The sequence below is a fragment of the Sceloporus undulatus genome, chromosome 5, assembly GCF_019175285.1.
Source record: "Sceloporus undulatus isolate JIND9_A2432 ecotype Alabama chromosome 5, SceUnd_v1.1, whole genome shotgun sequence".
Classification (NCBI taxonomy): Eukaryota; Metazoa; Chordata; class Lepidosauria; order Squamata; family Phrynosomatidae; genus Sceloporus; species Sceloporus undulatus.
Genome location: NC_056526.1, coordinates 170,160,637 through 170,187,753, shown reverse-complemented (window position 1 = coordinate 170,187,753; position 27,117 = coordinate 170,160,637). Strand labels below are relative to the sequence as shown.

At 38.7% G+C, this 27,117-nt stretch overlaps 1 protein-coding gene across 5 annotated transcripts in view; it reads right to left on the bottom strand.

The window, feature by feature from the left end:
* Positions 1-27,117, bottom strand: part of PPP3CA (protein phosphatase 3 catalytic subunit alpha) — a 227,969-nt gene that overhangs the window by 22,194 nt on the left and 178,658 nt on the right. For 2 of the 5 annotated variants that reach the window (XM_042467201.1, XM_042467204.1), the window contains exons 7-11: positions 23,652-23,729; positions 19,037-19,131; positions 12,206-12,331; positions 8,232-8,306; positions 1,599-1,625 (exon numbers count right to left, since the gene is read on the bottom strand). In XM_042467201.1, coding sequence (XP_042323135.1) covers positions 1,599-1,625; positions 8,232-8,306; positions 12,206-12,331; positions 19,037-19,131; positions 23,652-23,729 — 401 coding nt within the window. The remainder of the gene's footprint in view (positions 1-1,598; positions 1,626-8,231; positions 8,307-12,205; positions 12,332-19,036; positions 19,132-23,651; positions 23,730-27,117) is intronic. The other 3 variants (XM_042467203.1, XM_042467205.1, XM_042467202.1) reach the window with 2 other exon arrangements.

Below are 27,117 nucleotides of genomic sequence, written 5' to 3'. Positions count from 1 at the left end.
GTGGCCCTTGTTAGGGTATCAACCAAGGATCACACATATGCTGCTGAAACATCAGGAACAAACTCTTCCAGAAAAGCCCACAAAAAATTATGGATGCCAGCCGTGAAAGTCTTTGACTTCACATGGGATGATATCACTGTGATATTTTCCTCTTGAAGCTCTAGCTAGTGAAGCTGGGAGTCCACCAAGCCCAAATGATATTATAAATACATTTTGGGAGGGAGGTACATGAAGATACACCCATGCTCTACCTGGGAATACTGCTGCAGAAGAAAGCAAAGTGCCACTGCTGGATGGTGCTCAGAGTACCTTCTATCACTGGCACACAATGCTGCTCTCTTTCTAGTTCCTCCTTTGAGAAAGGCCAGTAGGGTGCCACATATGGCATATTGATATATTTATAAAATTTATTTTGTGTAAAAATATATACACACTAATCTGACAACTGAAGTGTTATTCAATATATATGGTCCTATATGGTTCTGTTTTGGCAAAGCTATATCCCAGAGGTGGGACATTGCCAAGGTTTGTATTGCTTTGTGATCCAATCAAGTGCACAATGCAGTCTCTGATCTTTAACACAATGCAGTTATATATGTCAGACAGTGGCGCAAGTGATGTTTCACCAAGGGCAAAGTTACATAAATATTCAAAGTGTGCTGTTAAAGATTATGCAACATAGCACCCAAAGGGCTTCTGGGCCCTATAAAACTACTGCAGCTTTTAAAAAAATCAACTAGAGTCCAAACATATTGCAGCAGGAATCCAGTTTGAGACTGCTTTAACTGCCCTGGCTCAGCACTAGGGAATTCTGGGGACTGTAGTTTTGTGAGACGTTTAGCCTTCTCTGTCAGAGAGCTCTGGAGCCACAATAAACTAGTTATTATTTTATTTATTTATTTAATCTTTATCCTGTCTTTCTCTCAAAGTGGGACCCAAGGCAGCTAACATACATTTCCCAGGATTCCCCAGCACTGAGCCAGGGCAGTTAGATAAAATCTTTTTATTTAAATAGTTGATCCCTGGAAACAAATATAATAGTATCCTAGCCCATGCTAAGTTATGACTCTAATATTTTAAAAGTATATCCTTAACCAAGCCTTCATAGCATTCAGTGCTGAGGCTTAACAATGAAGTGCCAGACCTAAAACACGAGATCTGTCAGTCTGTTGAATTAGAATAGGAAAATACATGGCAGAGGTTGCTGAAAGTAGACTCTCTCTGTGTGTAGGAAGAAGGATTCAGAACCTGTCACATATCATTTTGGACCTTTAACTGGCACATTCCTCACTCACCCCTATTTACATGAGAATGAGATAAACCTCACTATAAAGAAAGATCTACTGCCATTATATACCTTCTAGAACCAATGTATTGTTCCTCCTGACTCTAGGTCAATCATCTCCTGAAGAAATGTATATTGCTACATGAGACAACGCTAAGGAGCAATGCTAAGTAGGAGCAGCAGGCATGGATAAAGGGGAGAATCACTCTGGAAGCTATAACAAGGAAAGTCAAGAGGTTCCTGAGCATTAGCACTTGAAAAAGTCATAGCACACCAAATTAAATGAAAGCCTTTCTTGCCCATTTAATAATACCTTTCTTCTGTGCATAAATAGGATCTTCTTATGAAATTCCAAAGAGGGGAGGGAGAGAAAAAAGATCAGTGAAGACAGAAGAATTATAAAAAAAGAAATAAAACTATAAAACAGGACAACATCAATGGGAAAGTAATGCTTAAGTATTTCTGAAAAATAGAAAAGAAACAAATTAGGCAGGGAACATTGAAGGATTTTTTTAAAAAAAGAGAATTATGAGTAGAACACTCTTCAGACCAAAGCCTTGTTAGTAACTGGTGCAACAAGACAACCATATGTCCAGTCTACTATTGGCCATGCTGCATGGGGCATGCAATTGTTTCTTTAGGGAAACAAGGGTATACATTTTAACCAGAACAGGAGAGGTTCGCTTATATGTATGGGTTTGTTCTCACAGTAACATTTCTGACATAACTATAACAGAAGCAGAGACTAGAGTAGTGGGCTAGCATTAGGACAATCCAACTCCATTAAACTCTTAACCAACTCATGAACTGCCCTGTAGTTTATGAACCTTGCTAAGGTGAAACTGCAGGCATAAAGTGAAACCAGTGCCTGCAATTGATATTCAGCCAGGTGAGGGCCAGAAATGGGAACTCAGTCCTGACAAGTTAAAGATGCTCTGGCCCAGGGATGTGGCATTCAAACTGTTCTTACTGAATTATTATACTCCTTATGAAGGATCAATCCTGCATGTTAGGGCTTTGTCACTAGGAAACTCAAATATCTTAGTATCTCCTCTACTAGCTATGTCTGGTTTATCAGTTAACAGTTCTCTTGGACTAAATATTCTGGACAGGTTTTTTGGTTTAACTGATTGGATAACTCTTAAAATTTGCACTAGAACTTCTGAAAATTAACTGGCCAGCTTATACAGAAGCCATCAGCTGCCATGCCTCATAATTTTCTAAATCGGTTATAGAAAACTATATTACAACATAACATTGTGATGGTTTTCAAAGAAGTAGTCACATTATTCTCTTGCAGCACAAAAAGCAGAAAGAGAAGGGAGAAAATGTGGCAGTGATGTGGTACTGCATCCAAAGAAGTGGTTTACATCCATGAAAGCTTATGCAAAAATAAAAACCAGTCAGCCTTAAAGATGCTGCCACATTTGTCTTTTCCTCCCCCTCTTTCCCCCCTTTTCTATAACATAACATGTTAGAGAATACATAGAGAATACAGTAGGGCCAAGATTTGAGAGGTCTAGTGTATTCATATCATATCTCACTGGTAATACAAGAACTTCAATAGTTCCCTGACTGCTTCCAAGCCCAATTCAGACTTGCAGGACACTAAAAGTGTGGGGCCAGGTATTTGAAGGAACATCATTTTCTTTACCATGTTGCCTGACCCCCTAAATATCATCATGACTGCCTCTCTTTGTCACAGATGAAAAGGGTGAAATCAAGAATGCTTGTTGTTTTTCTGGTAATGACTCCATTTTCTGAGAAGTCTTTTCTATGAAACCTGCCTCTTAATACTGCTATCTTTTAGGTGATAGATAAAAGTCATTTTATTCTCTCAAGCTAAGTTTTAGATATTTTTAAAACTTGCTGATGGCTCTGTTTTATCATCTGGTTATGATATTTTAATTGTGTAATTTTTGGTGACATTTTAATTGTGTAACAGGTTTGGGAACCAGTCCAGATGGAGGGCAATACAGAAAAAAATCAAATTTAATTAGATTCACAGTTTATGTAACTATTTTTCTCAGCAGCAACTTTTACTTGCTGAAGATAACAGCATGGATTTATGCATTCCTCTAAGTAAAATCTTGCTACATTTTACAGTGTCACTCTCAGGCAAAAAGTATCCACAGGGGAGTGGCATTCTGATTACCATATCATCTTCCATGCACAATGCAATCAACAAACTCCTCACACTGGAATACTAATAGTTTACTTCCTTAGCCATCTAAACCCATATACATGACATATTTAAAAAGTGTTAACAGTAATATTTCAATAAAACTAATCTAAGCAAAATAAAATTAGACCAGGCAATTAAGAGTAGGTACTTGTGCTGTTCATGATAGTCCAAACGACAAAGCAAGTCATCTGGTGTCAAGCTGTCTATCACAAAAGTGCATAATTTTAATTAGTACCTGCTCAGGTCTTTATTTCAGACAAACCCACCAAGCAAGGAATACCATTAATTAGGGTAGTCAAGATGTGGGATTGCTGCTGTACACACTAGTTCAGATTGCTACGTAATATGAATAATGTGTTTAACCAGTGCATTCACTGATTAATATCATTTGGTAATAAGTATACACCCAAAAGACATTGGGTGTTTTGGCCCCAATCCAACTTGAAGTCTCGATTGAATCAATGAAAACTTGTTAAATCAAGAGTATGAAAGTTCTATTGATTCAACTGAGTTACTCTAGTCGTGATCAGCAAGTGGATTTAGGTCACTGTGTTGGCTTTTCCTTAAAAGAAAGAAAATAAACAGTCAGAACAGATAATGATGAGAACGAAAGCACACAAAGCCTACTTTTTATGCTATTAGTCATCAGTCTTTAACCCATTCATATTCATTTCAAGCAGACATTGTGCCTTAAAATATATGCAAGTTGAAGTATACTGTTTGTTTATCGAAATTACGTTCACTAAAATTGCTGTCCATAATGTGTGCTTCAGCACATTGGGACTATGTCAGCCAAAATCCAGAATCAAGATTATTTTTGTAACAATCATTTCAGTGATGTATGCATTCATCATTTCAGTGCTATTGCTATCCTCTGTGACATTTTCTTCTCTTTCACTTGGGTTCATTTGTCTTCACTACCTTTGCATCAGATTGGCTGAATAACCCATGTAATTCTGTTAATGACATAATGACTTCACAGGTGTCTATAAATACAGCCAGCCCTCTATATTCACAGATCCCATCCATGGCTTGAAAATGTTTTAAAATATATGAATTCCAAAAAGCAAACCTTGATTTTACCATTTTACATAAGGGACACTATTTTACTATGCCATTGTATTTAATGGGACTTGAGCATCCATAGATTTTGGTATCTATATGGGGGTTCTGGAACCAACCCCCAGTGGATACAAAGGGCCCACTGTAAGATCATGTGGGTTGCCAAAGTAGATCAGATTGAAAAGTAGTAAGAGCAACTAAGCTTGAGGATAATGAAAGCAACAGAGAAGATAAATGTTACTATGTTGTGGTGGGGGAAAGGAAGCAAGAGGATAGCAAAAACATGAAAATAGAATGGATATCTAGCATGGTGTTTGTGAGAAGGGCAATGAATAACCTGTTTTACAGAATTATATACCCTCCACATTTATGGCTTTGATTTTTGCAGATTTGCTTATTCGTGGATTTTATTAATATGTTCTCTCTAGAAATATCTTGGGCCTCCACCTTAAACCAAAAGTTGCACTGAAGAACCTAGAGATTCCTAGAGAGAACACTCCACTAGGCAATTGTAGCTCCTCGAGCACAATTCTATGGTCAATGTCTGGCAGATGTTGACCACAGAGTTGCACTGGAGGACCTAGAGATTCCTAGAGAGGTGTTGCTACTTGTGGTTTTTCCGCATTCATGGTAGTCCTCTGCCCCTAACCCCAGCGAATGTGGAGGGATGAGTTTATTAGATTAATTCTAATGTCAACTAATTTATCAAAGGAAATTCTCATAATCCACTGTCAGCATGGTCATTTGTTGGGCTGGCTGTGGGCCATATGCATTGTTGGGGAAGACTATGTTAAAATCTTAAAGCATTGCAGCAGGGTCACTAAAGGCAAAGAAGCTGAAGATACGAGATGAAATTTATTTAGACTACCAAAAGAACACTATAAATTTAACAATTTATTTACCATGCTAAAGTTTTCTAGAATAAAACAATGGAGAATACTAAAACTGAGAAATTTAGTCTAGGGGGAAAACAGACTGCTCCTTTGTGCCACCTTCTGAGCGGCTTGGGAGTGAGGCATTTACATGCTGCACACTCCCAAGCTGTCCAGAAACCACTCTCACCAACCAGATGTGGCAGGCTTCATGATGCTCTGGGGACATGGCATTTACATGCCACACAACACCGGAGCACTGAGAAGCCAGCTTGGGGCTGCAGCTGGGCTGGAAAAGCCGGCTTTTTGCCGGCTCAAATAGGCATGGATCTTTTCTCCTCCTATTTGGGCCAGCTCTGTGGTAGATAGGGGCCACAGCATGCAGTTCCAAGGCAGCCCCATCTGCTGTTTTTTGGGTGGTCTGTTTTGCCCCTAAGTGTAGCAATTAGGGAAAGAAAAAGACTCAAAAGAAGTGATATGAAAATATTATATTAAAAGTGCAGGTATTAACTTGTTATATCCATTAAGGTAGATTTTAGTAAGATATGGTTTACAGCATTTGATATATTAAAGAGACCACAGAAATGACAGATAATAATACTTTTCAGTCACAATTAAGTAAAATTATTAGCTGATGTTAAGACACCTCTGAAATAAAATAAATTCTCCTACAACTTACACACACACACACACACAGAGTATATGATAAATCTATTTTACTAGTTCTTATTTCCGCCTTAACTGAATCCAGTCTGTATTAGTTGGACCCCTTTTTCCAAAATAATCTCAAGGTTATAACAACCAGACCGTGGAATCAAGGTCCAGATTCCTATCTGATTACTAACTATTTGGCTTTGGTGTATTGTAGGGATGTCACATTCCTATAAATTTAAATTTACAAAATTCTGTACATAGGCAGAGACACCAGGGATTTAAGTCTCTCTCCACTGTTTTTCACTTTGTTCAACCCTTGAATATTTCTTTAATACAAAAAGTAATTCAGGATTCCAAAGACTCCAAGTTGGCCTTTTATTACTGCATATTGCACTTTTCTCTCTCTCTCTCTCTCAACTATATACGCATAAAAGCACAAATGATCATCTCTTAGTACAAATAAGAGACACCCACACATCAGGCCTCTGTGCATACCAGGGGATGGGGGGAGAATGTGGAGGAGAGAAAGATTTTTTTTAAAGATATCTCATATGGGTGGTGTTCACATATGATAGCTGTTTAGTAAACCAAGCCAATTTGTAGATCCTATTTAGATAGGTGGTATGGAGTAAATGGTATTCACATTCTATTTCTTTTACACACTGCTGTATTCAAAGTCATGTTTTCTATGAAGCAAAAGAGACCATCTGACAAAACAATCATCAGACAGGAGAATACCCCGTGGTAGTGGAAAAGCAGGTGGGAGGGGAAAATGCCACAGAATAATAGTGGGTATTGGATTCGGAAAATGTCCCAAAGTGTGTATTCCTTAGGGCTAGCCTGTCATTATCCAAACAGTCTGCATGTTGTTAGTGGGAGAGAAAAAGGTAAACTGGAATGGGAAATAGAATTCCCTACTTTGAGAAAACGACAAGGTAGAATTCTGCAACACTCCTTATACGTTGTGGTTGGAGACATACTAGTTGACTTCCTTCCCCTTTCTGGACTGGTACATATTACTTCCGAGCCAGCTGGCCTATTGGGGACATGAACTGGGCTAATTTAACCTGATTTGGCCCTGAGCAAAATGAATCCAATTTGCTTTAGACTTCAGGATTTCTCCAAAGTAGTTTCACAGCCCTAGTTTAGAAAAAAGATCAGTTTAGTCCTCTATTCTACCTCCCGATCTGGTTAGCCAAACATCCCTTGAAAGTTCATAAGCAGGACATGAAGGAGAGACACATAATTGCTTTGTTTCCAAGTGTTTGGGCCCTTTCAGGCTAATGTAGACCAGTAATAGTGGATAATCATATCTTGTACACATTCATCTAAACAATTTAAGGTGGCAGCATAATTACATATTCTGGTAATTAATTCCATGCACTATAAGATAAATAAAGATAAAAATAAAGCTTATGAGGGTTTCCTGTCTTATCTGTAGGCTTGACATAATTGGATTGGAGCATGTGTTTGTGCATGGAGTGGGGTAGGAGGAATGACAGTATGTGGATGACCCTGTACTGCTCCAAGACTGATCTATACAAAGTTCACATCCTAACTGCATCCTTCTCAATAAGTGACAGTAAGCTTCCTAAACCAAAATGCCTAACATGATTGATATTAGTTTGCTAAGTAAAGCTAAAGCCTAAATGCAATTTCTAGTAAGACCATTTGATCAACTGGATTTACATATCTGCTCACTTACCATTCAGCAAGTCATTCTGTGGGCCTGTTTTAGTTAAAACTAACCATTCCTTTTAGTCCTAAACATTCTGGACCAAATCAGGTAATTTTCCTCCTTAAATCACTCCCCATGATATGCTGTTCATGTAAATGACAAGTACCATTCTACACAGTATGGCTTCCCTTATTTAGCAACCTTATGATGCACCTAACAGGCACAGAAAAGATATTTTAATACTAAGTGACATTTTGGTTTGAAGAAGAGGGGAAAAAAGGACATATTTTTCATCTCTCTTTACAAACCATGCACACAAGCACACATTATCTAGCAAGAACACTCTTTTAAGCAGCCTGATAAAAACAAAAAACCCATCAAATCAACAGAGTTCCGCCCAGAGAAGGAACTAGTCTTGTGATTAATAAAAAAACATTTTGCAGGCAAAAATGTTAATCAAAGCAAACCACTGCATCAGAGGACACAGGCTCTTACCATCAAAGCCATCTTCCTCTGTTCCAAGTTCATCATCCGAGCAGATGTTCAGCACATTCACCAGCATCTCTGTCACTGCAAGGGAAACCAGATGGGAGCCATGAGAGAAACAGAGACTTCCAAAAGGATAGTTAGAGCGAAAAATAACATCACAAAATGAGGACTGGCTGCAGTCCCCTAGGGAGTTAGAATCATAGTATCATAGAGTTGGAAGTGGCCTTACTGACCATTAGGTACAACCCTCTGCTCAGTGCAGAATCTCCAGATAAAGCTTCCCTAGCAGGTAGCCATCCAGCATCTTTTTGAAGACCTCCAGAGAAAAAGACCCCCCACCTCTTTAGGCCATTGGTTCCACTGCTGAACTGCTCTCACTGTCAAGAATTCCTTCTATTGTTCAACTGAAATCTCCCCTCCTGTATCTTAAAACCATCAGATCTAAATCTTCCCTCTGAGACAGCAGAGTATAACCCTGCACCTTCCTTTTTGTGCAGCCTTTGAGATATTTAAAGAGTGCAGCCACATCACCCCATAATCTTCTCTTCACTAAACTGAATATGCCCAACTCCTTCAACATCTCCTGATAACATTTTGTTCTCCATACCTCTTATCATCCTTGTTGCTCTTCTCTGAACTCACTCCAACTTGTCTACATCCTTCTTAAAATGAGGCACCCAGAACTGTACACAGTACTCCAGATGAGACCTGACCAGTACAGAATATAGGGGGACTATTACTTCCCTTGACTTGGAAACTATGCTTCTATTAATGCAAGCTGAGAAAGCATTTGCCTTCCTTGCTGCATCACACAGATGGATCATGTTCAACTTATGATCAACAATAATTCTAAAGTCCTTTTCACATGTAGTACTGCTGAGACAAGTAACCCAAGTGTGCATTTAGTTTTTGTGGCATAAATGTAGACTATTTGTATTTTTATCTAATTAATTCCATTTTATTAATTTCAGACCATTTTCCTAGTTTATTAAGGTCCTTTTGAATTCTGTTCCTACCTTCCAATGTGTTAGCTACCCCTCCCAGCTTTGTATCATCTGCATGTGGCAAGGATTCCCTCCTCCCTGACATCTAAATAATTGATAAAAATACTGAAGAGTAGAGGCCCAGGACAGAACCCTGTGGCACTCTGCTTGAGACCCCCCCCCCTTCCAATTCGAACAACAGCCACTGATGCCAATGCTTTGAGCATGGTTTTTCAACCAATTATGGATCCATCTGATACTGTGTCTATCTGTTACATATTTAGTCAGCTTGATAATCAAAATATGATGGGGGACCTTATCAGATGCTTTGCCGAAATCCAAATAAATGACATCCACAGCATTCTCACCATCTACTAAACTAGTCACCCAATTTAAAAAAAAGATATAAGGTTAGTTTGGCAGGATTTGTTCTTGACAAACCCATGCTGGCTTCTACGAATCACTGCATTATCATCAAGATACTTGCAGATGGACTCATGTATAATCTGTTCTAATATTTTTCCTAATATTCAGAATGACAGGATCTTTTCCCCCCTTTCCTTTTTTGAAGAGAGAGAAAGAGAGAGAGAGAGAGAGAGAGAGAGAGAGAGAGTGTATTTGCATGTCCTCAGTACTCTGGCACCTCACCTGTTCTCCAATATTGTGCAAAAATGATGGCAAGTGGTTCTGTGTTTGTGTCAGCAAGTTCTTTCAATACTCTGGGCTGCAATTTATCTAAACCTGAAGATCTAAACTCATTTAGGCTAACTAGGTGATTGTTGACTACTCCTAACCAAGCTTGATTTGCAACCTGGATTCTTTGTCAAGGTTTCTGCTGATGCATGGAAGCACACAGTCCTCCTTTTGGGAAAAATTGAAGGAAAATAGGTATTGAGCATTTTTCTCACTTTTCACTGACATCTGTTAGCATTTTACCATCTTTGTTGAGCAGTAGTCTCACTATTTCCTTCGTCATTTTGTTGATTTGAACATAGTTGAAAATCCCTTCTCGCTGCTCCTTGCTTGCCTCACTAGCCTCAGATCATTTTGTGTTTTAGCTTTCCTTACATTATTCCTGCAGACCTGGACTATCCTTGATGATTCGTCCTTCTGTTCATTATAGAAGCTCTTTTTTCTTTTCGGTTCCTCCTTTACTGTGAATAGATTTTTCAGATGTTTCCCACTTTTTTTATTTCATGGAATTGTTTGTGACTGTGCTTTTAGCACTTCCTTCTTCATGAAATCCCACCAGTGCTGGGTGTCTTTTTTCTTTAGCATTTATAGCCTTCTTTAGCATTTATAGCCTTCCCTGAGCTTGATAAAAGGAGCTTTCCTGAAATCCAAGGTTCATGTTTGACTATACTTTTCTTTGGTTTGTCCACAATCATGAATTCTAGGATTACATGGTCATTTCCCCACCCCCTGCAAAGTACCAATTGTTTTGATTCTAGTGGTGGACTCCTCCCTACTGGTTTGGATGAAGTTCAGGACTGCTAGTTCCCTTGTTTCTTCCACCAACTTTTGAAAGAGGAAATTATCAGCAAGGCACATCAGGAATTTGTTGGTGAGCCTGTGCTTAGAAGCGTTAGTTTCCCAGCAGATATCAGGATAACTGAAGTCATTATAGCGACCAGTTCTCGCTTCAGTGAGATTTCTGAGATTTGTTTCAGAAAAGCATCATCCACTACCTCATCTTGGTTTGGTGGAAGGTTGGCAGTTCAAGGCCTAGGTGCTGTATGATGGAGTGAGCTCCCATCACTAGTCCCAGCTTCTGCCAACCTAGCAGTTTGAAAGCATGCAAATGCAAATAGATAAATAGGTACCACTCCAATGGGAAGGTAAACAGCGTTCTGTGAAGTCATGCTGGCCACATGATCATGCACTAGTCTCTGACAACGCTGGCTCTTTGGCTTAGTAATGGAGATGAGCACCACCCCCTATGGTTGGATATGGCTTGACCAATTTTCAATGGGGAATATTTTTATCTTTCACTTTTAGTAAACCCCTACCACAATGTTTTGTTTGTTTGTTTTTACTCTTCACTGGTCATTTATTTTATGCTCTCCACTGGTCCAGTTTGATCATTCACTTGGATTTCTGTACAAGTGAAATTGTCTTTGATATATAATGCTACTCCCTCTCTTTTTCTTCCTAAGCTATTCTTTTTGAACAGATTATAGCCTTTGATTGTTATTTTCCAATCATGGGAATCTTCCCACAAGTCTTTGCTATACCTATAAAGTCACATCTCGCTTCACATCTAGCTGTATTAGGACTTCAAGCTCATCTTGTTGGTTTCCCAAACTCTACATAGTGGTGTACAGATGTCTAAAGCATTATTTGTTCTCATCTTTTATTCCTCTCTGAGTTTTACTGCAGCTTTCATTCTCTCTCTCAGCTTCTCCTGGAGTTGCACAAGTTGATATCCCATATCTTTAATTCTGAAATCCAAAATACTCTTAAGATCCAAAACTGTAGATGGTTGAGATAGTGAAATCTTTGCTTTCTGATGGTTCAATACACACAAACTTTGTTTCATGCACAAAATTACTAAAAATCATATGTATAATATTATGCATAAATTTACCTTCAGGTCATATTTATAAGGTGTATGCAAAACATAAATGACGTTTATGGAAACACCAAGACTGCATTCATATGGTGGCAAAGACTCTAAATTGAGCTGGCCTCACTGACCCCACTGGGAATTAAATTACAAAGATGTGCTACCATCACAAACAAACAAACAAACAAACAAACCAAAAAGATAATGATCCATGCACTGACTCAGGAAAATAAGAAAGCCCTTTCTGCTGAGTATATTGCATACTTTTACATTTATGAAGAAAGTTCTCTTCTGAGTGGGGTCACAGATACATTTGAAATAACTCAAAATATTTTTCATTCCTGTCTGCCAGTGTTTTTTCAGTGAACAAACTATTCCCTTCATTGTGCTCCAGAGAGAAACTGTTTTCATGTAGAAAGCAATTTACATACCTTTCTCTCCTACAAATGGCAAAGACCAGGTAAAAACATCCATGAAATTTGGAAGCCAGTATGGATGAGGAGAACAGTTAAACTGTCTGATATTCATAACATTGTTCTCATATTTCAATACTGCAGCTGAAAAAGAGGAAGAAGAAATCTATTTAGCCATTTGCTATTGACATATTTCTGAGGCATGATCCTCTATTAAGGATAGTTAGCTGGGATCAAACTTAAGAAAGATTGTGTGACACAATGCCTAAGAAACTGAGGCTGCATCTGCACTGCAGAAATAACACAGTTTGACACTGCTCCAATTGTCATGGCTCCATCCTATGGAATACTGGGATTTATAGTTTGTTGGCACCAGAGCTCTCTGACAGAGAAGACCTGTATCTCACAAAACTACAAACTCTAAAATTCTATAGCACTGAGCAATGGCACTGAGCAATGGCAGTTAAAACAGTATAAAACTGCATTATTTCTGTAATGCAGATGCAGCTTGACGTGCAAATCAAGAAGCCCCCTCCAGTTTCCTTGTTGTCTGTATCATGAGCTCACTGGGTAGCCTTAAGAAAGTCACCCTTTCTTGGTGACTGAACCCTTTCTTGGTTCAGTTCCTTCACGCACCTTATGAAGACAACAATACACTTACTTTACTAGTTTGCTTTAAGGTTCACACCTAGGAAATACCCAGAAAAGGTTCTGAACAGTTTGAAGTATTATATAAAATGATGAATGTTACTAGTAATGCTCAACATTCAACAACAGGCAAGATGTAAGGCCTCTTAAATTATGATCTGATGAAATACTTACAGGCCATCCTTCTGCGATGACTTCTGTAGCCCTCTTGAGTCCTAATTTGCATTTACTTTAATTAGCCCTCACTAGTTTGGACACCAGACCCAATGAATCAACTGGGATTTGTTTAGTCAACACTTAAATAGGTTCCAGTTTACTGTACTTTAATTGGGATTAACAATCAGACTGGTATTCCAACTGTTGGCTCAGGGACAGGTAACTGGTGGGTTGTAACACTGTACTATAATCATACAACTATGGTTGTACAACTGTGATATGGCCAAAGTATGACAGTCTCAGTTTCGTCATCTTGGTTTCTAGGGAGAATTCAAGCCATACAACTATATGGTTAAAAATATTTAACAAATGGATCCTGAAAGGAATGTTTGGCCTTAAGAATGGGGTTTGGGGAAAGCTTGAAAATCACCTAATTAAGGAAGTCATGGTTCCTCTACAATTCATTCCTATGGTAATCACTGAGTCATTAAACATGCTTTCCTCTCCCTAAGATGTTATTATTAATCTGAAGGACTGGAACTGGAGGAACAGTGCTAAGTACTATCCTGCTTGAAAAATAATTTTTCTTCTTCTTTCCTAATATACAGTCAGCCCGCTCTACACAGGCTTCCCTTATGCGACTTCCAGTTACGCTGAAGCTGCAGTACAATTAAATGAATGGCACACTCCATTGTTTTCAATGGGGCGAAAGTATATGCAGTTTTCCCCTTACGTGGTGGTGGTGGGGGGGCTGACTGTATGCAAAGATATACTGGAGCAAGAGTGGCTCTCCCAGATGTTGCTGAAGTGCTACTCCCATCAGCTCTAGCCAGCATAGTTCTTTCTTAGAACTGATTACAAGAGATGAAGTATTGGAGGGGGTACAGCCAAGCTGCACTGCAAGCTCTGAGGTGGAGTGGGGGCACATGCACACTACAGGACATGCTTCAACAGCTGGTTCACTTTGATGGGATAGACATTCTGCTGTCTTTGATGGGGAGGCACTGTACCTCAGTAGCAGAATGTACGCTTTGCATATAAGTTAGGAGGCTCAATCCCCGGAATCAACTATTCAGGATCAACAATGAGGAGATCCAAGTGTAAAACCCATTGTCAAGCACAGCATTTTATTTATTTAATCAATTTATATACCGTTTACCATAATGAAAGGATTCAGTTTATAGGGAAAAGGTTACATATCAATAGAGATAATGACAAATGTCAAAGCAATGATGATATCACAAAGTAGTACAACACTCTAAATCAGGTATAAATCAGCTTCTTCTATCCTCTATAGTTGTGTACAGTTCAATGTATACAGCTGCATGTTTTTAAGGGAAGAAAGTCATTTCCAAAAGAACCTCCTATCATATTTCATCGGAAATTCATCAGATGAAATTATTAAAATTGCAATTGGGCAACTGTAAATGGACATGTCATGGATTAATGCAATCCGCTAACCAATTTAATTTAACTCATTAATTAGTGAACAACATCCTGATTAAATGTAAGCTATATGAAAATTAAAACATTTTCAGCAGAAGAGATTTCACAATATACACATTGAGATGATAAATTATATCTGTTAAGTTCTCTGATGTGTGTGTGAAGGTGTTTTGAAATCATTCTGAGAAAAAGTATTAACTGAACATGGGCCACAGAGTTAGAACAGAATATATTCATTTTTCCCTCCTGGAATGTTGGTTTTCTGAACTAAAACAGCCACTGAAGCTGCTATTTGCTTTAGGGAAGAAATGGTGTGAAGAGAACAGGTTTTCCCTGACCTTCATGAGTAAAACCCTATGAGGCTGCTATGTGATGCTAATAAATAATGAAGAAAAGAAATGCCCAGCAGATCTCCTATCTCTCATGGGACCCTGAGTCTACAGAGGAAAAACTCTGATATAATTCTGTGTGGCTAAAAAAATTATTTGTAACCTTAGATTCCAACTCTACTTTCACGCTTATGTCCCTCTACTCACAGGATGAGCCACCAAGGTTTCTGTAGCACTAGTGTAGGAGATATAAAAAGAACAGAACATATGTTGTTTTTGAAATTTCCCCTTAACATTAGTTATTTTAGGATGGATACATGCTCTGTTTTCTAGAAAAGGCAAAAAGGGCTGGCATATATATGCAAGCTATAAGCAAGTGAATAATTTCAAAGTGACCACTGTAAGTTACTTTCTGTACATATAAACACACACAGACAACAGACAAGCAATTTGATTAGTGAAATGAATTATGATTAAGAAATCTTTGTCTATATGGAGTTGATGAAGATACATGGTTCTCGAGCCAGGAGGCTTTTAATATAATCTATATTAATGATGATTTTATAATTTTGCCTTTGTATATTTTTGTATTACTTGCTTGTCACTTGTATTCTATTTTAAATTTACTGTTATTGTAGTTCGTTTGTATTTTAACTTAATTATATTGAATTGTGATGGCTAATAGCTTTTAGCAATAAACAAACTTGGAACCCAAATTACTACTATTGCTGATAGCAGTGAAGATGCAGGTATTTTATGAAATGAATTGTTGGTGTTCACATGGCGTCCAAAAATCCCTGAATTGGTCAAGCTGAGGGAGCATTACAGTTTGTGAAAACTTATAGGATATACTTTTAAAAGTAGTTCCAAAGAGATGTTTCCAGAATCCCATCAAAAGTGGAGTTGGAGAACATGCATGTTTTCTGGGAGGGGGGGGGGAATTTAAAAAGCCCAGGAATGATGGAACAATGAATTTTCATTCAAAGAATCTAAAAGCTACCCCAACTTACTTCCCATTATCACTGAAATTGCACTAAAATATAAGTAACTTCAAAACAATTTAAACTGCTAAGCCAAAAGCTTTCTTTAATTCAAAGGCCAAGGGTGCAAATAGGGAAACATATTTTACAACTGATCAATGTGAAAAGAACCAGCTACTCCTCCACCCCAAAAAATTAACCGAAAGCAAAGCACAGATGAAAGAAAGGGACCTTGTTCAATAAGCTCTCATGGTCTGATATTGTGGCATTAAATCTATAGTGTTTAAGAACTGCCAATTTTCAAAGATTGTAGAAAACATAATTATACTGCCCATTAAGCTTTCAGAGAAGACTACATCAGTTCTTCCCAGAATTAATTCTTATTATGATCAAATTCAACTGAATGACCTGACTGCTTCTAGTACTTTGTAGAAGAAACAAATTTCTACCTACAGCAGAAACTGTGCGGGTCTTTATAATGTTATTCACCTCCTCTTTTAAACCCTAATTAAACGTAACTGGGTTCTTTTGATTTTTGGAAAGAGTTAGAAAAGTGCATAGTAATTGGTGCATCTCTAGAAGGATAACATAGAACAAGACAATGTGCAGTAATGTTTAAACACAATGATTGGGGGTGGTAGAAACCCCTCTATGAGGAAAAGTTACAACTGTTGAACAGTTTTTCTTAGATAAAAAGGAAGATATGAAAAAAATGCAGTGTTTAGAGAAGAGGCGTTTTTAAAAGTCTTTTCTTCCAAAAGGGGAGGCAAAAAGGGAAAACAAAATTCAAAAAGTAGCTTAACAAAATAAAAAAGGGTAGTAAGTAATGGTAACAGCTCCTTTTAAAAAGTTACTTTATAAAAATATACTTTATAGGTTGATGGGATTTGCGATCCAATAATATCTGGTGGGCCATAGTTTTGCAACCCACTCTAGACATAAATACAAGATCATTAACACAATGCTTTCGGTGCAATCCACTTACACATTCTATTGAATGTGATCAAATGATGCATGATGTACATAAGTGAAGAAGTTAACTGGTCTTTATATATCATGGTGTATTTATTGTAACACGGTTACAATAAAAAATAGCATTATTACTAGTTATGTTGTTTTGTAAAAATAACACCATTATACTCCAGGCTGTGGTGGTTGGTTGCTTCTACGCTTCTGGCATGATGAACCTGGTCTGAATTCTGTTTTGAACCTTAAAGGAAGTGCCCAAGGTGCTGAATCTACTTTGGAGATGGGTTTCAACACCCTGGATGGCTCCCTTGAAGTTCAGTCCAAAACCCAGAGCAGAACCACTGCCTTACTGACATGCCTCTTGTTATCTGACTACTACTCATTATCCTCAAATCTTGATACTGCTCCATGATGTTGTGGGCTTTCAAGTGATTTCTTACTTTTGCCAACCCTAAGATGAACCTATCATTGGATTTTCTTGACAAGATTTTTTCAGAAAGGGTTGGGCATTGCTCTCATCTGAGGCAAACAGAGCATGGCTTGCCCAAAGTCACTCAGTGGGTTTTCATAGTAATTCACACTCCCAGAGTCTTAGTTCAGAGCTGAGACCACTATATGACACTGGCTCTGTAATACTTTATAGGTAATGTCATTTTGAACACATTAATTCTATTTACCTAGTACATCTGGGAATGAGCAGAAAATAATTCAGTTCCAACTATATCTCTCAAACCATGTCTTACCCCTTATTCTAAACAAATAACATAATTCCCTTGCATTTTATTTAAACCACTAGCTATACTGTATTTACTGGATGCAATTTTGTGCTTTTCAAACAATTAGGAAGTGACAGCTCCCAGAAGATTTAGTGCATACTTGTTTATTAATCCTTCAGATTTTTTCCCCCTGAATTGATACTGCCATTAGTCAGAATGGCAGTTAGTCCACAGCTCAAAGAGTTTCAATGTCATTAAAAGAGAATTTGGGCCTGTTACAGACTGCCAAAATAAAGCTGCTTCGGGTCTCTTTGGAGGTATGCTATTTAAATGATGCATGGGTCCTAAGAGTCCAGAGGTCGCGCCAAAGTCACACTCCATTCCTAAGCATTGAAGTGCAGCTTTGGTGCAGCTTCCGGATTCTTAGGATGCATGCATCATTTAAATCGCATACCTCCAAAGAGACCCGAAGCAGCTTTATTTTGGCAGTCTGTAACAGGCCTTGATTTCATGTCAAAACTGACTGTAACCAACAGGTCAAAATACAGTAAATGCATTTCTCTTATTTATTTCTAGAGAAACCACAGATTTTCAGCTTGGAATATTTCTGTACAAGTGGATAACAACTTCGCAAAATTATATGTTATTTTATAATACACTGAACTATTAATTAAAATAGAAATGTTGGCTCTGGGGATCTGTTTCTCAGCCTTACTGCAATTATGTAAAAAAAAAATATGAAATTGTACAATGTACCATTAAGTGCATTTATATCCATACACATGAGCACACAGACAAGCATGGACAGAGCATAAATATATTCTCAATAAATGAAAATGTGGCCAATGTCAAATTTCCCATTAAACATGATATGCACGCGCTGACAATATAAAAGCATTCAGTGCTTTATGGTTCCAGATGCAAATGCTAGAAATCCTGTTTTCTCACTATTTTTCAAAATATAGGAACAAAGGAAACCACTATATACAGTGTGTTCTTGTCATCTGCTGGGGTTTGGTTCCAGGACCTCCTGTGGATACCAAATCTGTGGATGCTCAAGTTCCACTAAATACAGCAGCACAGTAAAATGGTGTCCCTTATATAATATCCCAAAATCAAGGTTTGCTTTTTGGAAATGATATATATTTTCAATAATTTTCAAGCTGTGGCTGGTTGAATTAGGATCACAGAGTTGGTCCCATGAAAGTCAGTACAGTACTGTCAACCTATCTAACACTTTGACCCTCCCCACCATAACTGGGGATGTCCGGAACTGAACTTGGGATCTAGTGCATTCTAGGCAAGTGTTCTGCCACTGTGCAAGATTCTTTCTGTCCCAAAATAAATTCCTTGGAGCATTTCTAAGTTTTTGGCCATTTACAGAAATTGTCCAGAATCTCCAAAAAAATACAGTTAAGTGTAAAAAGTCAATTTGCCAATATATTAGTAGCTACTAGCACATTACAAATTATTGCATGTAAATTGTTCAAAATTCAAATCTATGATCAGCTAAGGGAAAGTTAACAACAGCTCAGCTAAATAATGTAAAACAGAAGTAGTTAAATTTAAGGTACAGCAAGTCTGCAGTGGAAGAAGTGCTCTTACCTTTGTTATTGTATACATCTAGATAGTTTGGTGCTGAAAAAATTGTAATTAGTGAAGGGAAGCCTGTTGTCTGGCTTTTCCTGTACATACGATACCTATGACAAATTGAATAAGTACTCTTATTAGTATCATTAATTGCTCACATGGTAGTTGATTTAGACTTTGTTACAGATACATTTACATGGATGCGCATTACATGGAGTTGTGTGACTTACTTGTGCAATTATGTGCTCTATAGGATGCAACTCACCAAGTTCTATGGTTTCACCTCAATTATTACTTAAGGAATCTGGGGAAGAATACACACAAGACATACAAACACAGGACAAAGCCACTGAGATCTGGAAGGATTTCCTTCTATTTGTAACCGGCAGACATGGGGTGTATTCTGATGGGGATTAAGTATTGACAAATAATTCAGTTCTACTTTCTCCCATATTTGGATGTGTTTTCAATATCAAGTTATTTTCATCTGTTTATGAAGATCTTGAAAAAAACACCCAACCATCCGTCACTGGTTAAATTTAATACATATAGCCATTCTCAGGATGGACACAATGTTGTACCTGTCTATGAGAATAAAGGAGGTGACAAATGTGGCTGAATGCAAAGGGACAGATATATCCAACAGTTACACTTTCTTTCACATACTGTGGAATTTTAGAAATAAGTACAGTGAGGATTTTTTTAAAATGAAAAATATTCATCTTTTTGGAAGGAAGTGCCACTTCATGAGAGTCATACCTTTCCCTAGTGCATTATGAAGGTTAATATCTCCCTTTAACTCCAATCCTGACTCTTGATCTGACTGTCCATTCATCAACAATAGCATTTTAAAAAAAGAATCAAGCACCATAATAATTCTGCGCAATTTATCTTTATTCTCAAAGTCCAGTACAAAGATAATTCAAGCTAATGGATATAGTCTTAGAGTGGGACCCATCACTGAAACTGGGAATGAAATCAGCTTCCCCTGTGCACTCCAAAAGCTTTGTAACCCTCCAGAGAAAGATTATGAGTTATACTGAGGGCTGAAGGAGAGCAGGGAGGGAAAGAAAGTGAGAGCACACTAGTAGGCATGTTGGCAGGCATTTCATCATGCTAGGGTTCATCCACCAGCATGATATTGGATATCTTTGATTACAGACAGCTGCCAATGCCTTATTTGAATTTTGAATAGATTAAAGTTTTTCTCCAGCAACACAATGTATGAAAATCAAGGACTGGCTGAGTATGTACAGCTATAATTATTTTAGTATCTTTCAGGCATAACAAACTGTTTTTAGGTCCTTTTCCAAATGCGAAAAGCTACTTGCATTACATTATTTACAATAATGGGGCAGGGCCATCAGCACATGCTCCAATCCATGGATGGCTAGTCTACCGATATGGAGGGCCAACTGTACTATAATATATGTTGTTCTGAGTCTGTTTTTCTGGAGGTATTTTTTTTCTTTTTTCTTTTTAAAATTGGTGTAAATTTGTTAAACCACCTTATGTCAAATATACGTAAAAATGATTTAAATATGACATGGCTTAACCTGGTTTAGTAGAACAACTGGTGGTTTTTAGGATGTGTTATATCTGTATAAAAAGTTAAAGAAAATAAGTATATCTTGTTTAAAAATAGTTTCTAAGATAAAAATGGAAAGTTAAGATTAAGCTGCAAGTGGTCTTGTATAAAAGAAATAGAAGAGATGTAATATTTGTGGTAAGTGCAATGATATAATTTGCCTTGTGTTTGTTTCTTTTGGGGGTATTTTCTCTCTCTTCTTAAATGGCTAGAACTTTATAAGAGATCTTAAGTCAAAAATAATTAATAATGTTTTAAATAAGTGTAGTTTAAATAGTTGGGATTAAAGTCACCAAAGATAGAAGCTGAAAGTTATGATCATGTCATTTAAACTACTTATATAGATATTAATATAGCCTCAGGGAGGTAGCTTTAGTATCTAACTATCACCAACAGTTGGCACGTTGGGAGTCAACTATTTAGCTCCCCTCGTTTGTTTGTATTTTTAGTTAGGTTTATCTTGTATTGTAGCGTTATGTGTTTTATGTTATGCTTTGTGGAGTGGTCTTTCCTTATGTGTAATTTTATGCTATACAGTGTGTCCTCGCCTTACGCGGGGATGCGTTCCGGATCCCGCCGCGTAAGGCGAATTCCGCCTATGCTCGAGCCCCATTGTTTCCAATGGGGCTCGTGCACGGTGGCCGCGGCGGTGCGGCGGCGCGCGGGGCGCAACGGGCGCGTGCACCTGTGCACCCATTCAATTGAATGGGACACGCCGCCCCTTCCGCCCCGCACACGCTTGCGGCTTGAGCGCATATGCTCAAGCCATGTATGGCACGCCCGCGTATGGCGCGGGCCCGCTGTAAAATTAAAAGATAAAGGTATTCCCCATTGACAAAGTTGTCAAGTTGTGTCCAATCATAGGGGGTAGTGCTCATCTCTGTTAGTAAGCTAAAGAGCCAGTATTGTCAGAGACTACTCTGTGTTTATGTGGCCAGCATGACTGCACAGAATGCTGTTTATCATCCCACTGAAGTGATACCTATTTATCTATCTGCATTTGCATGCTTTCAAACTGCTAGGTTGGCAGAAGCTAGTGATCATGCAGCACCTGGGACTTGCCAACCTGCAATCATCAGAGTCAGCATCTTAACCACTTCAGCCACCGCATCCCTGTAAAATTAGCTACTGAATTAAAAGATACTGTATATATATATATATTATTTTGTCAGGCCATCCTTGAAGCCAGTTTTCCTATTCCTTCACATATTTGCATGGAAGTGGACAGAGAAGCTGGTGCGAATTGTTAGCTGACATATTTAGAATAGCTTATGCCTGACCTATAATGGAGTATAGGGCCCAGTACAGACAGGGGCTTTGCACCGGTCTGCGGCTAAAAGTAGGGCTCGGGAGAGTGTAGTGTCCACATGCTCCAGAGCCCTACCACATGCCATGGGCGCCATCTTGGTGTGCTGCTGTTTACACGGTGTGTGCAACAATATGTTTTGTGCATTGTGTTCAAATGGCATGGCGCACAAGGGACATCACAGTCTCACTCCAGGGTGCTTATAGTGCCTCGGCAGCAGTGGAGAAAGGAGCCGCATTTTGTGGCTCCTTTTCCCCAGTGCCTTGTTGCCGCGCCGTTTGGTTGACGCGGCCACAATCCAGGGAGAAACAGGCGGCCTCTGTCCACCCCTTTCTCCCAATCTGTATAGGTCCTAAATTTTTTAATGTGGGAAATACATATTCTAACTTTCTCAGTTCTCTCTATGCAGAGGGAGGCACGAAGCTTAGTAGCTCTCTGTTTATTTAAAGTGCTCTGCTAATGCATGCAGGAGCAACTTTCTAAAATGTCATCCAGGCTCTCTTTGCCTGATGCTTATTCTTCTAACCTGTCAGCAGCTAAAAAGGCATGGCTGGTTCTTTGAAGACCAGATTTTCAATGTATTGACTGAAGTGCATAGTAGATTGTGGCATTCTTTGCCATTCCAAGTGGACCTTCAAAAGGTAGGTGAAGGTACCTGGCTAGAGTCCAGTGGAAAGGCTTCTAGAGGCACTGGCTAAGTTCCAAGGTCCCATAGCTCCTCCCTCCTTTTTCTATTTGGGGAAGTGAGAGAGTACTGCATCCAACTAATTTATACTCTCCAAACCATGATTCCTTTCCTGTCCTAAGAGGGTAGAGTATCAGGGACTAGAAATGTCTGGGAATTCTGCCAACACACACTCACACAGCTGATAAGAGCCTGCTGGGCAAAAGGTAAACACGCCGAGCTGCCAAGAAGCAGTTCTCCAGCAACAATATCAAACGAAGTTTGAACAGAGTAAGCCACAAGCCAGTCCAAAGTTCAGGATTATAGAGAGCAATACTACCAGTCAAGTCCGAGGTCAAGAATGCCAGACTGTTGGTCAAAGTATCTGGTCTGAGGTCAAGGATTCAAAGGCAGTCAAGGGTCTAGGAAGCCAGGAGTCAGATCAAGCAGCATTCACTAATGAGAACCAATAGTCTCTGGCAAGAGAGCTCAGCGTCTGCCAGGTGCCTTATATCTAGCTCCCTTATCACAGCTGCTGATTGCCTAATGAGCATTTCTCAGCAAGCCTCTTGGAATGCCAAAGGCACACCCTTTCTGATCTCCTCTGGCTAAAAGTAGGAACCTCAATGCTCTGCTGCTCTATGTCTCCCAAGTGTGGCACTTCTCCTGGGGCAAGGCTGGGTTGCTGAGCCCCAGGCTCCACTGGAGGAGATCCCACAGAGCTAGGGTCTGGCTGAGCCAAATCCACTGGGGCTGGGAGAGCAGAGCTGGGACCTGGCAGGGCAGAACTGGGGCCTGGCACAGCCTCAGGTTCCTCCTGCACCTGAGGAGCTGAGTCTTCCTCGTCATCCTCTGAGTCCTCCTTGTGGCTGGCCATGACATGAAAGATACTTTAGCCAAGAATCCAGATAGACTAGCTCAAGCTGGTTGGCTAAATTTGGTCAGTTAGCCAGAGTGTCCTCATAGTATCTTTTAATGTTTTTAGGAGAAAACCTTAACAGACCTGAACAGAAATTTACAGACAGTGATGTGCAGGAACATTAATTATTCAGAAAGAAAAAAAAATGCTCACCCGGCATCCTGGGCTTCATGGGCTCGAAGTATAGATAATAAGTTATTGTGCTGTAGGAAGTCGCATACAGCAGGGTAACTGTAAGATATAGAGGGAAAGTCATTAATGAAAAGATCAGAGGCAATACATTTGTGTCTTATTTGACTGAACGGGTTATTGGTTCTGGTTAAAGAATATTGAAAAATGTATTTTACCGTATAAAAACACGTACCTCTTATACTGTCTCAAAACAATGTCATTTAATTGCACAAGTCTAGAATGGCACTGGACAAATTCAGACAAAACAGGATAATCCCAGTGTTTTGGGGGATTATTCTGTGCAAAAAACACTGTGCAGAAAACACATTTCCTGTCATAAAACAGTGCCTGCTGCACAATAAAAAATGTGTGTTTTTATGGAGATAAATTCCCTAGAAACAAAACAAACAGCTTCATTTATATACCACTTCTTACTGAACTAACAGTGTCTAAGCAGTTTACAACTGTAAGCTAATTGCCCCCAACAACCTGGGTACTCATTTTAGTGACCTTGGAAGAATGCAAGCCTGAGTCGAGCTTCAGCCCTTTTGCTGGTATTGAACTTGCAACCTTATGGTTTTAAGTGAGTGGCTGCAATACAGGCATTTAACCACTGCGCTACCAGCGCTCCTGTGTAGAACACTGTGTAACTCTGAGAGAAAAATGCACTGCAATCTTGTTGCAGTATTGTTCTTCCCAACTGTTTCCCAAATGTTAGAAGAATCCTAGAAAACTTCACAAGCTGTGAAGACCAGGAAAATACTATGTAGAAATCTTCACACTCTCCTGCAGCAGGGATAAAAGTACAGGAATTACTCACACTTCCATGTGAGAAAGTTATAAGCAATTTCTTCAGTCCCCAATAAGGGCTCCTCTATGAGTTATCTTTACCTAGCCCAGGTTTACACACAGAACCTTTCAACTGAATAAAGGTTTCAGCATGTTTTGTGTTACCAAAAACCAAAACCAAAACAAAACACATGTTGAAAACTTCAAGTATGAAGATTCATCACAGTGAACTGGCCTCTAGTACTGAGAAATACAGACCAACCCCTAGGTGGTCATAATCAGAATAAATACCAAGTCAACAACTTTGTTTCCTAACTGCTATAGTTTTGTTTTCTTGACCATCCTTTTGTTGTTCTCCAGTCCCTGCCCTCTTCCAATGATCTACATGCCACTTTATTTATTTATTTACCTGAGACTCGGTTTACAGAAATTAATGCAGAGTTGGAAATTAAAAGAGATTAATAAAGTGCATGTACAATCCAGTAAAAATGTTAATAACATGACTTTTTATGTCAGTGGCTTTAAGCATACTTGCCATAGATACATGAAATCATACATACATAGCAAGATGCTATGGGTAGTTCATTCAGTCAGAAGCAAATAGAACATTTTTTGTATAAACCGCCCCCCATCCTTGAAACTACTTGATTAAATTTTATAGTTATGGATAAAATTTTAGTCTAATAATTGGTTACATGAAACAGTTAAATGTTTTTAATCAGTTAAACAAGTGCTTCTGATTAATGGGGCTATTTGATAGAAGCTACATTTTGTGCAAAGCAGGAGTAAGCAAAAGATCTTTTGTAGTCAAATTAATTGCTGGAAAACTGTTTATACTCATATCAAGTGAAAGATATGCTTGTCTCATACTAAGATGTCAAGTTTATAAACCTATTACTATTTTAAATTAAGTGAACTTTAATTCTGAAAATACCTCTGTCATTTATTTAAATGCACATTCTTCACTATGGAGCATGACACCTAAACAAAATCTATGGTCCTTATTCAAATGATGTTTGTGTTTGTGCATGTGCCTTCAAGTCATGTAGTCAACTTATGGTAACCCAGTAAATTTCATAGGGCTTTTCTTAGACAAGGAATATTCAGAGGTGGCTTTGCCAGCTCCTTCCTCTGAAATATAGCCTACAGTACTTAGCTTTTGTTGGCAATCTCCCATCCAATTGGGGATGCTGCTGCTTCATTTCCAAGATCAGACAGGATCTGGTGCCTTCAGAGTATTTAGGCCCTATTAGATTAGCCTTGAACTATTCCTGTCCATGACACTAGTGCCTTGCTTGAAGTTGAAGGCTTGTAACACATAATTACTGAGCTTGAAAAATGGGGACACATTTCAGTGTGAGTTCTCTTACCCCTGAAATGAGTTTCTACCTGCCATTTAAGAAGAAAATATAATCTTTACAAGACCCAAACAATGTGAGTCTGGCTGCTGGGAAAACAAAGCAAATACAACACTTCTGGGTAATAAAACTTATGTGTCTGACAAAGACAAAGAGCAGACAATTTACTGTAGGAATGGAGAACCAGAGTTCCAGAAAAAAGCACACGATTCTCACCAGAACCTGGATGACCACCTCCATTTTTGTACTTAAAAAAGGATCTTTGCATTTTTGGGGGTGCAAAGGAGCAGTTTGGTCATGATTGTTTACCGCATCCCGAGCTGTTTTAGGCCCAGGACATGACTGGAAGTCACTTTTGTTTTGAAAAATCTCCTTAGGGCATAAAACAACTTGGTATAGGGAACACAGCAAAATCCTCCCATGACTCTCCTAAAGGCTTTGATGGTGTTGGTGGGTTATCAGTGCAAGTAAAAAAAAGTTTAACATAAATATGGAAAATAAAAAAAAACACTAGTAAACTGATTTGAAATATGGACTGATACATAATCAATATGCCTCTGTATTTAACACACTCCAGTGTTATGTACTGTTGGTAGACTTCTCATGAGCAACTAATTAGCCAGTGTGTGAATATAAGGTTGGAGTAGATGGGCCTTAGTCTAATCCACTGTGGCTCATAATTTTTATGGTGAAAAACATGGGGGGGGGGGAAATGGAGGTGTGGAATTATATTACTGTTTTGGAACCCATTATCTGGATGACCAATGACAAAAGAAGCCAACATTGCTTCCTGAAGCAGAGTCCAAATTAACCATCAGCCCATGGGCAAAATATGCAGCTGCTTCCAGCTTCCTCAGTGGCCCCTGAAATTGCAGAGTCCTCATTCATCTTAGTTCCCCAGGTTTTGAGATTGCTATAGCTATATCACCATATCATAGCAATCTCCATAGAGATCACTAGGAAACAGGAACGACATTCACTTATTCCTCTTGCCACTCCTGTGCTCCTTAGATCTTAGTGACAGAGTTCTTCCTAAAAACTCCCACTAAAGAGCTCTCACTAAAACCCACACAAGGTAGCAGATGAATGCATACACAGAGTGGAAGTGGGGAGGCAAGATCATTTAGACACCTCCAAAATAAATTTTCCATTTATGGCAAACTATATTTTTTAATTTTTCAGCATAGAATTTTCAGCATATTTGCTATGTGCAAAGAGATGCAAGGTTTTCTCTTCCACAGTGCCACAAACTCTATTATTAATGGTGACTATAATGCAGTTGGCTTTCCCCCCATGTTTCA